The following is a 13,075-nucleotide window of genomic DNA, read 5'->3' as shown; positions in this document are numbered from 1 at the left end:
GGCACAGCAGGGAGGAAGTCACAGGAACTTGGCTGTAGTGATGGAGACGTAATTCTAACTTCCAATGGGAGCAGGCAAGAGAAATGTATGGTGACCTTCTGAGAGAGTGAAGCAAAAATAAAGAGTGGATATGGCTGGCCTGGGGCTGCCCATAACATCTGAAGGCTGCAGCCTTTCCTTCTGTCCTCCTTTTGGATGTACTCTTTCCTGTCCACTCAGAACTGCTGACACCACTCGGATGATAATTCACGTTGCCAATGAACCAGGGAGCACAGCCCCCAAACCTCTCGTGTTTGCTTGCTCAAGTCAGCGTGTGCCTCACCGTCCACCCCACCTGCTGTGGAGCCCTTGGGTAAATACTCCTTTGAGTTGAGTCATAGCTGGGAGCTGACTTCAGTGTACTTTAGCAGGGAAACTGGTTAAAGTTTCATGCTCCAAGAAATATGCTCTGATTTGTTTTACCTTTTTTGTTTTTTTAAAGCAACCTGTTTTTAAAGGATTGGCATAGGAAAAATTGTGCAACTGGGCATGTTTTAATGATCATGTTTTTAAATTATAAAATTAATATGCAGGTGGGAACACTTTAAATTATTCAAAAGAGCAGGTGTCCCTCAAAACTTCCCCAAGGCAATGTGTCTTCCTATTTATTCCTTTAGAATCACCACCTAAGTTATATATTATAATATTATATATACACATGCATATGTATATATGTCTATATATACATACATATGTCTATATGTCTCTCTCTCTCTCTCTCTCTCTCTATATATATATATATATATATATATATATATATATATATATATATATAATTTCCTTTTAAAGATGGGGTTCTGGCCAGCTTGGAACCAGACAGGTTTGAGGTAGAAGAGGCTGGCCTTGAACTCACAAAGATCCTCCTGCCTCTGCCTTTTATGTGTTGGGACTAAAGGCATGTGCCACCATGCTCAACCCTATATGTGATGTTAAAATTGTTTTGCATATTTATCTTTATTATTATTTTTGTGTGCATGAGTGTATGCCACAGAGCATGGGCAGAGGTTCTGTGACAACTTTTGAGAGTTCTCTTTTTTCGCCTTTCGTGGGTACCAGACAAAACTCAGGTCATGACAGGTGCAGCAAACCTGCTGAGCCGTCTCACCAACTCCCAAGTTAGATGTGATGTAAAAATGATCATGAATACTAATTATTTATAGTTTTATAGCTCATACATGATTTCAACCATACCAAAAATCTCAGAACTACTATATTTCATCTTTTTGTTTTTGTTTTTTTCTGAGGCAGGGCCACACATAGCCCAGCTTGGCCTTGAACTCTATAAACTGAGGATGGCCTTGAACTCCAGATCTTATTGCTTCTACTTCCCAAACACTGACGTAAGAGGTATGTGTCATTATGCTCAGTTCACTTTTAATAAAGAATAAATGCATCATTTCTTGGTATTTTGATTAAGTGTGAAAATACAGACGGGACAACTCTTTCCATTGTTGTTTATTTTTGTATTTGAAATAGGTGATCTAGGGTTTTGTCTGTGTAGCCCAGGTTGGCTTTAACTTGTTCAGCTTCCTACCTGAGCTTTCCCAATGTCGGTTTATAAGAACATGCCAAAATTCTTTTTTTTTAAGATAATTTTTCACTACGCAGCCCAGGCACTTGCAATTCTGCCTTAGCCCCCCAAGTGTAGTATGTGTACCATTATGGTTGACCCATGGACAGTTAACTTTTGTATGAGGTTGAATAATATTTTGTTAAGAGATTGATGTCTAATATGCTTGGCAGGCACTTCATCAGAAGACATTGAGGTCATCTTCAACTTCTCACAGAGTGTATGTCCTTCTTTAAAAATCTGTTACCTCTAGACTGACCGGCATGCTCCCTGGCACATGAATGGCAATGGATCAATCTTAGGTTTGAGGATTCCTTTCTGACTAAAGCTTTCTCCTTAGGAAGCTCGGCCAACCAGCTCCTGCAGTCCTTGGCCACTGAGGGAAGGTTTTACTTTGCTTCTTTTCCTGGGAGAAGAGAAATGACAGCTGTTTAGTGAAACTGCTAGATCTACATTATAAGACGTGGCGTCGTTGGCAGATCCTATATGTGGCCTAACATAGGGGTGTCAGAGGTTTAATTTTCACAGATATGAGATGATACATTTTGGAATACAGGTTTGAAATGTGGCAATGTCTCTACCTTCAGATTTGTACATAAAAAAAAAAAAAGAAGAAGAAGAAGAAAAAGGAAAGACTGTGACCTTTTCCCCCAGGTTCTTTTATCTTTTCCCCAAACATCTAGCTATGTAGGCCATGTTGGCCTCATATTCACAGAAGTCCTCCTGCCTCAGCTTCTTGTTATGTGATTACAGGTGTGTGCTACCAGGACTGGCTTAATCTGGTTCCTTTTTCTAGTGCCTGGGACTAAATCTCAGTACTGCAGGGTGGACATTTAACCTCCATACTTGGAAAAGCAGAAGAAAGGCGATTCTAGAAACATTCCCCAAAGTGTAAAGCAGAGACAGGAATGGGATGCTCTTGGCCAGGTCCTAGGGTTGGCAAAGAAGAAAAAACTGAAAAGACTAAAACCCATGGTGAATGGAGTAAGAAGACCCAGAGGGGAGAGAGAGGGGCGATTATACTTGAGTATGGATAAATACTTGAGATGCTGCGTCGTCCATCACTCTAGATGGGTAAAAGGCAGCTGTGGCTAAAGTTGTTCCAGCAATGCCAAGAATTCCGAATGGGGGCTTCCTGTATTCCGCTGTTTTGATGGAGCACATCCCTCAGTTCTCAGGTCCCACTTGTTGGAACATAAAGCTCTTTTGGGGGTCACCAGGAGAAACCCATCATCTGACTGTCCTGGGCTAGGATCGGAGAACTAACCCAGAATTTCTATTTCAGTGTTTGGCCAAGGAAGCAATTTTAGTCAAACTTTAAAGAATATTAATTGAACAAGTAATACAAATTTTGCTTTTTAAAACTTCATGTAGGGGGTTGTGGATTTAGCTCAGTGGTAGAGCGCTTGCCTAGCAAGCACAAGGCCTGGGTTCGGTCCCCAGCTCCGAAAAAAAGAAAAAAAAAAAAACAACAACAAAAAAAACTTCATGTAGGTTCATATAAGCTACAGTGATGTTTAGTAGAATTTTTAAATATCTACACGCCCCAACTCCCACCCCACCCACGATTTTAAAAGGAGCTAAAACAAACGAGTGGCTCGTTCTAACAGCTAGGAAATCTAAGGAAGCAGAGGAACCACAGGCCTCCTTTGTTACACCACACTCAGCGAACTCTTGCTAGGAACTCTTTTCTTGTGTGGTGGTTCCCAGCCTTCCTAATGTTGGGACTCCTCAATACAATTCTTCATATCGTGGTGACCTCAAACTATAACATTATTTTGTTGCTTCCTCATGACTGTAATTTTGCCACTGCTCTGAATTGTAAGGTAAATACCTGTGCCTCATGATGGTCTTAGGTAACTCCCTAAGAAAATCTTTTGATCCCAAAAGGTTGCGACCCATAGGTTGAGAAACCTTGTCCTATGGAAAGTTGTGTTTTCAAGAGGAAGTGAATGAGGTCAATCTAAAACCAGGCATGGTGCGTGTGATCATATCACTCAGGAGGCTGAGGTAGGATGATTTTCAATTCAAGGCTAGCCTGAGTATGTAGCATGACTTAATCTCAAACCAAAAATCAGAACCGCAACAACAGAACAACAACAACAAAAAAGTAATTCTATGCTGGGTGTGAGCACTGGGGCTGGTGAGGTTGGAGGTGAGTTTGAGGTCATCCTGGGCTACATAGTGCATTGCCGGCCAGCCTGGGCAACATAATGACATCCTCCTCTGTATCCTGCCCCCGGACCCCCGCAAGAAAAGTTACTCTGAACTGTGTTCTACTTGCTAGTTTAGCAAAATTATGAAACTTGGCTCATCTTTAAATGGTTTTCTTACATTGCCAGCTTCTTCTGTTTCTGTAGTTTATTTAAAAAAAAAAACAAAACAAAAAACGAGACCAAGGTCAAATATAGTAAAGAACAGTGTTGCTTTTAGAGAGGAATGTCAATCTAAAGGTGCAGGGAAAAGGAATCAGATGTTTCAATTGTGTTTCAATTCTGTTCATTCAGCTCAATGGCAGGTACTCATCCTGGGAGTTTGAAGCTACAACCATTCTATTCTACCGTATATCATGTTATACAGCACTGTCATTGGATTACTTTACAATTCAGGGTTAGTTTCAGCACATCCAAATGCTATCTGGTATGGATGCTAACTTTAGGCATGCGGTTGAGAGTTGGAGCCAACCTACTTAAAATGACCAGTTGGGTGCTTATGCAGACAACTTAGAACACACAGAACTCGATTCCGAACAAGCTCTGCACAGCACAGATTTCTATTTCCCTAGTTCTCTTATCAAGTCACTTGGTAAAGATTAGCCAAATCGAACGTGCCATCCCTTACTGCTCCATTCCAAGAGGCTCAAGTGCCAGAGACCGGTCCCCTAGAATTTGACCGAAAGGTAACTCTGGAAGTGACAGACAGCCCGAAGCCGGGATTCTCCCGCCTTTTGATTGGGCTTCACAGGAAGCCCCGCCTCGGAGGCTTGACTCAGGGCTGCAGTTGGCTTGGTACGGCTGAGTGGCGGGCCTTGGCCACGCCCCGGCCGTCCGCTGCGCTGCCTGGGCCAGCGCCGTTTCCAGTTGAGAGATGGCGGCCGCCGCAGGTAGATCGCTCCTGCTGCTGCTCTGCTCCCGGGGCGGCGGCGGGGGCGCCGGCGGCTGCGGAGCGCTGACTGCCGGCTGCTTTCCCGGGCTGGGCGTCAGCCGCCAGCGGCCGCACCAGCAGCACCGGACGGTGAGCGAGCGCGGCTCCAGGGAGGGCGGGGCGGCGTGGGGAGCCGCGGGCAGGCCGGGGAGCCGGGCGACTTCCCTCAACTCGCGGCCGCCCCGGGGTGGCGGGCCACCGAGCCGCCGTGTCCTTCAACGCCTGCGGCGGCGGCTGGGAAGGCAGAGCGGGCGGGCGGGAGGCAGGAGAGGAGGAGGAGGGGCGACAGCAGGGATGTTCCCGCAGGACTGGGGACGCCAGGGCGGGGAAGGCACGGGACTTGAACCTCTCCCCGACCCGCCTCCGGGCTCCGTCCCTCCTTCCGTCGTTTCTGACAGCTTTGCTCCAATGCTCCCAAACTGAGCCCAGTGCAAGTTGTCCCCTTCTCTCCTCCTCTGGGCGGGTTGGGGCGTCCGGAGTTGCCGCGGTTGCCGGTGTGTCAGGAGAGTGGCAGTGCCATGCTGCTGGGAACTGTCCCCGGAGAGCAGCCCGGGACCCCAGGAGGCTTCTGCCTCGCCCTCACTCGTCCCCTTAGGAGCACGCAGGAAGGAAAATCAAACTTTATCCGTTCTCTGATCAGGTCCCTGCATGTGCGTGTTCTGGGAACCAGCTTCCTCGAGGTGGATGCTGCATTGCTTCAGGAGGCAAACACCATCCCCTCGGGTGCTTAAAGGTCCCGGTGGTCCCTTCGGAGGGTTGGCTTTCAGGCTGCACCGGTGCCCAAAGGAAGGGCAGCAGGCACAAGAGAGGCTGCAGGGCAAGTTGTTCACAGAGGCAGAGATTTGGTGATTCTATTAACCAGTTCTTGCCGGGTTTCATTGCCTGGCAAAGAAGGAATTCTGCCTCAACAGCCTAGGGGCGTGTGCATGTGTAGTGGTGGCAGTATAGTACTGGAGCTTGGCATCGAGTTCTTGACCTAACAGGTCAGAATGTTCTCTTCCTTTGGACTTTCGAGGCCCATTCGTGTTGGTCTCTGGCCAACTCTTGAGAGAACAAGTGTAGGATTAATTTTATAAGGTGAGCTTGTATAGTGTGCTGATGGGAAGCTCGCTGCAGCCGGCCCAATAGAGAAGGTGGTGCCTTTAGCCCATGCATCATGACCTGTCTTGTTCTGATTCCTTGTCTCCTAAGAGGAAAGGACTGGAGCTTTGCAGGAGGATAGCCCTAGACCCGTGGTAGCATAAAATTGTGGGGAAGCACTGTGAAAAAAAAAAAAAAAAACCACAAACAAACAAACGAGGCGCTGCGAATACAAGATAGTATTGCTATTATTAGCGATAGTTACGGACCCGAGCTTCCTTCTTGTGAGAAAATTGTACTTTTTCATATTTGGCATACTGACATTGCTTTGCTAAAGCTTTTGGGAGAGAGCCGAGTTTTTCTATAGTTCAGTTCTGATTTGCATGTTTGATAGCCTCCAGTTATGCTCTCTGAAAGACATACAGGCCACCCCCAAAATGTGATGGCAGTCTTTTCCCTCTGAACTATTGGAAGACTTCCTAAGCTATCTCTGTTTTCCAATGAGGCATCTTCCGATTTTGCAGTTTGTTCTGGATACTGTTTGGGTGTGGTATTCAAGTGGTGTTTAAAAATGTGTGCCTCAGATGCACCAGTCTGTGCGTGTCTTCCTTGTAGAGATACTTGAGACAATGTTCTTCTGTGCTATTCTGGGGTGGGTAAAAGTGATGAACCGAATTCGTAACTGAAAGCACAATTAAAAATGAAGTGTTATTTTTGAAGGGCAGAAGTGTTGTCATGGGAATGGTGACTTGTAAATGAACTTAGGAGTCCAAGGTTTGAAAAGAGGTGAGCCTGATTTTTTAAATACGTGGAAGCAGGGTTTGAATTTCTGTCCAGTTGCTCTAAAGCCATCATAAAAGTATCCCCATCTGATTTTCTAAGATTCCTCACATGGCATTCTGTTTGAAAGATGCCTCTTAGGGATTTAACTCTTGCTATTTCAAGCCTGAATTGAGGCCCAGAAAGGAGAAAGACTTGGCCAAGATTGCACAGCCAGTAAAACTCCTGCCCAGGTATTATTAGTCTCTTTAGGTTTTCTTTTTATTGTATCATAAACTACAGTTACCTTTGCATCTCTCCCTTCTCTTATAAGATTAACCATTTGTCTGCCAGGGAAGTCTTTGTATTCCAAAGCCTCCAGGAGTCAGAATCTCTAAGCCGATAATGGTTTTGATACACATGTGGTTGAGTATGGAATAAACCACTTGATCCTACCTCAGGAGACACTGGGCCGAGTGGAGACATCCCCACTGTGTGTGCAGCAGATGGCAGTCTGCATTGAACCCGAGCACAAGCCCAGCTTGTGGCACAGCAAATTGGAGCCAAGGGTCATAGCTAATAATAGTTGAAGCTTCTTCTTGACCCGGGTCACCTTGTTTGTTTGTTTGTTTGTTTGTTTGACACAGGGTCTTGCTATGTAGCTGAGGCTAAGTGACTTCTTCTTTTCCTACTTTTTGGCTCCCTGGCATTGGGACCACCATGCTCAGCCCAGCCAAGAGTTGTTGTTTTAAAACGAGTGTAGATGAAATAGAACTTGAACAAAACCATCCATATGATTGCACAGTTATAAGTGGGACTGTTCATAACTCCCACATTAAAATGTAGTGCCCTCCTCTCCAACACAGGGTTTGAAATCAAGCCTTACTCTGTCACCCAGGATGTCCTCTAATTCCTGGCTTTAAAGAGACCCTCCTGCTTCAGTTTCCCACCTAGCTGAGACTAAAAATGTGCACCCATGCAATCTTAGAATAGCTGCCGGTGGAATAAACAGGAGTGAAGGCAAATGGCTTTCCCAGTGGTTGGGGGTTTTGTTTGTTTGTTTTGTGTGTTTTTCTTCTTCTGTACAGAGCCTGCTGTCATCCGATTGGCGAGCACCTGCAGTGAATGCAAACTGTTGCTTGCGTACTTTCCCGTGCGATTAGTGAAGACGGTGGCAGTTTGCAAAGAAGCCCCTTGGAGGGGAACTGCCTTTCACTGTGGGCTGTGCAATTCCTTTGCTAAATCATCTCAGATTATGACAGCCTGAATGTTGGCAGTTCCTAGTGGTCAGCCTCTGGGCCCAGTTACAAAATCATAGGCGGGCGTTACACTGTTACAATTTGTAGCTTTCCTCCACACATCACAGTGTCCTGGCATGGATACTATTGCGACTTACCTGAGGCTGCTTTGTTTGATACACAGATCCCGTCTGAGTTAGGAACCAACCCCCAGCTCCCACCCTGCACCCCACACCTTCCTGAAGGGAGTCTGTAGCCAAGGCTGGCTTCTAGCTACCTATGCAGTCAGTCCAAGCTGGCCTTGAACTTGCAGTGATCTTCCTACGTGAGATCCTGGATGAGAATTCTAGTCTCAAACCCTAATTCTCTCGAGTTTCTCCTGGTCTGTTATTTTTTTTCCTATGCTGTATTCATGCACAAAAATTCAATATTTAGCTGGTTTCAGCGCCGGCCTCAAATGTTCCATACATATGTGCTGTTAATCAGATTCTGTGGCCGAATTTCAGTCATAACAACCCTCAGTCATTCCTTTCATGCCTAAAGTCCATTTCAGGCCAAAGGCTGACATAAATAAAACTCCTTATAAGTCTAACACCATCACTTCATAAACCTAATAAAACAGAGGACTGACTTATGAGGTTATATTTGTAGCAAATAAGAAATTAGGGATTGAGAATCCTTTAAATGGAAGGCTTGGCTTATATCTTAACTTTGGTGATTCCTGCCTCTTGATTTTTTTCCATTCTCCAATCTAAATCCTAATAGAATTTATTACATTCAGGATGCAGATTAACAGTGTATTCAATCTGGGAACAACAGTGAAGGCTTCATTTTTGGACTCCTTATCTTACTGGGGAGATAAAGCGAAGATGTGTATCTTACTAGTCTTCCCCTCTTGACTCTTTTAGCCTGCTGTCAAGGAAGTCAAATCTGAAAATTTTCTTTAAGCCTGGTGATTGGTTGTTGGCATTTCTTTATGATGGATTGCTGGGGAGAGTTGGTACCAGAAGCTTTCTGTTCACAGTCGGTTAAAGTAACAGTAATTACCCAGCTTGTTAGGACCGTTTGCGTCCATCACATTTCAAACATGTTGTTTCAGTCTGCTAAAGTATTGGACTAGATCATCCTGGATGATCTAGTTTAGAACACACTTGTTTTATTTTCAAGGAGGCAGATATCTTCTTATTCATCTTAAAAATCTTACTTATTTTGAATCCCATAAAATATTGTAGGGAATGAACTTGGATTTATTCATCAAATTCTGATGATCTGATCGTTTTAAGGCTCTGAGGACTTTATCTTATGCCTATGAAACTCTTCATACAAGAAAAAAATCCAAATGGAAAATTCACCATTAAGAATGATATAGTGAAAGACAATGAATCGACAGCCACCCTCTTTATTTTATTTTGGGGCTGCCCATACCTCCTGTTAGGTCTTCTACAATACAATGACATTATGTGACTGTCCACTGGGATTAAGGTCAAGGTTATACTTAAATATTTTAGGATATCTGCTCAGCTTTTGAACCTTTTTCCATAATTGGACTGATTAACGATAAAACTAGTGCTCATGAGCACATTCAAACTACTAGAGTATGTTATTATTATAACGATTGTATACAAGCCATTCTAGAACAGAACTCAGAAGTCCTTAGAGCAGTGGTTCTCGACCTGTGGGTCATGACCTCTGGGTGGGGTGTTAAACAACCTTTTCACAGGGTCTCCTGAGGCCATCGGAAAACACAGGTATTTGCATTACAATTCATAACAGTAGCATACAGTTATGGTTGGGGGGTCAGCACACCATGAGGAACTATATACTAAGGGGTTGCAGCATTAGGAAGGTTGAGAACTTCTGCCTTAGAGGACGCAGGAGATGGAATGGATTTTCATGGTATCTGTGAGTGCAGAGCTGAGAAGGCTTGTTACTTTCTCCATCCCCCTCCCTCCTTTCCTGCTTTATAGTGTTAACACCGGTTCTAAAAGGTGAATTGGGAAAAAAAGTTAACTGGGGTAGAGTTCTTAGAGTAAGTGCATAGCGTGTGAGTCAGTCTTGAACAAATGTTCTCTGATACATATCAAGCTTGACAACAGATGCTTAAGAAACACCTGCCAGGCCTGGCGAGATGCTCAGTGACTCAGAACCTTACTGCCCTGGCAGAGGACCAGAGTTCGGGTCCCAACACCCATGTCAGGCAGCTCACAACCTCCCGTGACTCCAGCTCCAGGGCAGTCCAGTGCCTCTGATCTTCTTTGTGGACATCTGCATTCACGTGCGCATACCCAATACACACATTCATAATTAAAAACCAAAAAGTAAATCTTTTAGGAAGCTGTCTCCTGCAGGTTGAAAACAAAGTGGGGAAACAAACCATTTATTTCTGCTCACTTCGTTAAATGCTTGCGGGGAAGACAGTTGTATAAAAATGAAGACTGGCGTCAAGCAAATTAATTTTAATAAGTTTAGTGAGCTACTGGCCCATAAACTGTATACAGGCTTGAATTTTTTATCATCATAAAAATATAACTTGGTAAATTGTATCACCAACTGGATCTAACAGAATGCTAAAGGGAACCTTTGTCTAATGCGGTTCTGAAGTATCTAGATAATAGGACACCATATCTTGACATCTCTTAAAGGCAATGACTTTTTCAAATGGTTGTTTTTGGTGATATTAAATTTGTTAGTCTGTAAGGAAGCGGTGTTTGCCTTCCTCGCATCGTTGCTAAAGTTTTCCGGTTTTGCGTGTTTTCTGCTGTTTCTTGTCTAACTGATCGTGTGCGGAATCCTCATAACAATCTCCAGGAGGTTACAGAGGTGGGCAACCAGCAGCTCACAGTCCTGACTGTCTTCACAGGCACCGAAATCCCTAAGTTGTCTTGCCTCTCAAGACAGGTCTGTGTCACGCTTCTTGTCTATTATGAGTGATGTTACAGGGCGTTTCAAGATATTAATGTCTGCTTTAAACTTTGATGCAGAGAAAATTAAAGTGACTGATAAATTGTCAAATAACAGTAGAGCCAGCGAGCCAGCTTGCACTACCCGACCTTGCAGTGTAGAAGGATCCGAGGACACTGGCGAATCTTTTAATCCTCACTATTAACCCCGCGGGAGGCATTGCTACCCCAGTTTTGTGGATGCAGACATTGAGGATGGGTTTACTTGTCCTTAAGTACCACAAATGGTTTCGGTGCTAGCGATGGGTGGAAGGAACACTTTGGCTTTTGAGCTGAATCTCATTCCACCTGCCTATTGTCTCCTGCTCCTCCTGCCTCTCCCTCCCTAAGCATCTGCTGTAGTTTTCCAAGAGACCTCAAGGTCCTTCCTACCATCTTCAGTCCTTAAATCTTTCTCTACGTTCCCTTAGGGCGCTAGCTGGCTGACTGTGTCTGAGTCAGGGTTGCTTCCTAGGGATCTTGGTAATTTAATCTGGAATGTTAAATAGTCCTACTGAACAAGGTAATTGTTGGGTATTGGCTCTATACTGGATAGCTCTGTAATGTTTTCTAGTGGACTCTGACAAAATGCTCCACTTATAAAGGATTACCCAGAATCACTTGGAAGTGATGCGTAGACTTTTCCTTGTGAGTCACCGTGCTAGGGAAGATGCTCCCTTTGGTGGGTCAAACAAGAGTGCACAGTCTGGCCAGGGGACATGGTGCAAGCACTGTGACAGGTGTGTTGCGGTTGCTTTTTAAATGTAGTTTTTCTTTTCTTTTCTCTTGAGACAGGGTCTCTCTAGATAGGCCCCGGGCTGTCCTAGAACTCACCGTGTAGAACAGGCTAGCCTTGTACCCACAGGATCCTCCTGCCTCTCCCCTCTGGGTGGGTGCTGGGATTAAAAGCATGGGGCACAACACCAGGCCTTTTTTGCTGTTGTTTGCTTGTGGAGGTTGAGAGGGAGCCCTGACAGCTACCTGTTGGAAGCGAAGGCTTCACTGAGGTGGCCTCCCAGTGCTAAAGCATGAAGTAGTATATGCATGTGGGACTGGAAAACTTGGTGTTTCCGGTCATAGAGATGTGGTACGACAGTGTAAGGGGGTTTGTTACAGCACAGTATGGACAAGATCAGGTAAGATGATACCAATAGTAATATTTATCAGCTTCACCACACACTTTATATTAAATCTCCCTCGGTTTTTGAGGTACCTCAAGATGGGAGTACTCATTTCACAGATAGTGTTACCTCTGATTGGCTACGTGGGTTGCCCAGGATCCTAGTTGAGAACGCTTGTCCAGGACCACACATTAGCCGAAGCACACTTGGTACGTCATCCTGAGAGAGCCTGGCTCCAGCCTCTGTGGTAGTCAAGTGTCTCAGACTGTGAGTGTGAAGAGACTTGCAAAAGAGCTGGAAGTTTATTCTGTACAGCAGTGGCCATTCGTGGGCCAATGCTGTCGTGGAACATGTTAGAAATGCCCCACCGTGTGTATATGAGTGCGCCTGCGAACAGGTTAAAGCGAAGAAATATGCGTGGTTTCCTTTCTGCTCAAGAGGTACCATGACTCTTTCAAGTTGATTTTGCCACTGAAGAAGCCACGTGTGAAAAACACAAAACCCAAACGTCGCCTGTCTGTAGACTTGCTGAGGATATAAAGTAGGAAGGTCACTTGTCCAAGCGTACTCTCTTACACGGGCCATGCTGGCTTTGCTGTAAAGGGAGGTAGAGAGGGCGGGACCAGAGAGGTAAGAGCAATAAGAGCCAACCAGTTCAGTGGCTCAGGAAGGGATGGCTGAACTAGGACATTAGCTAGAGACAGGAGAGGCAGGATAGGGAGTAGAGAAGAGAGAACTTCCTTAGCAGAATTGATGATGGGCTGTGTCCGTCTGCCAAGTTCTTAGCCAGCACCAGGTTGAGGATAGTTTAATTCAAGGTCCGACTTTATTCCTTAGGCACGAAGATTATTTCTTGACGCTTGAAAGTTCCCATTTCATATTCTTACTAAATGTGCTCCTTCGAGTTCTTTTCTGGGCTTCTATTTTTGTATTAAAATGTGTCGTTGTGCTTTTATTAAGACACTTTTACATTTATATATCAAGTCAGATGCCTGCCTTCTCACGTACCCGCCTTCCCCGTCTTCCCCACAGAATTTAGATTTTCTCAGCGGCATGAGAAGGTGCACACGCATGGAGAGCACGCAGCACCTCTGAACAAAGACTGCTGTGTGTCGTACTTCCCGTAGGTTTGCAGTGTCCTGCCCTTTGTACTCCGCTCATCGGAGGAGGACTTTAGAGTAATTT

At 44.9% G+C, this 13,075-nt stretch overlaps 1 protein-coding gene across 2 annotated transcripts in view; it reads left to right on the top strand.

Moving 5' to 3' along the window:
• Positions 1-4,686: 4,686 nt before the first annotated feature.
• Mcu (mitochondrial calcium uniporter) overlaps positions 4,687-13,075 on the top strand; it is a 162,584-nt gene continuing 154,195 nt past the window's right edge. Inside the window, exon 1 of one of the 2 annotated variants that reach the window (NM_001106398.1) lies at positions 4,687-4,843. In NM_001106398.1, the coding sequence (NP_001099868.1) occupies positions 4,697-4,843 (147 nt within the window). In that variant the 5' untranslated portion in view covers positions 4,687-4,696. The remainder of the gene's footprint in view (positions 4,844-13,075) is intronic. The other variant, XM_039098623.2, reaches the window with a different exon arrangement.

Source organism: Rattus norvegicus, chromosome 20, assembly GCF_036323735.1.
Source record: "Rattus norvegicus strain BN/NHsdMcwi chromosome 20, GRCr8, whole genome shotgun sequence".
NCBI classification, from domain to species: Eukaryota; Metazoa; Chordata; class Mammalia; order Rodentia; family Muridae; genus Rattus; species Rattus norvegicus.
The sequence above is the reverse complement of the archived record's forward strand: the minus strand, read 5'-3'. Positions and strand labels throughout refer to the sequence as shown.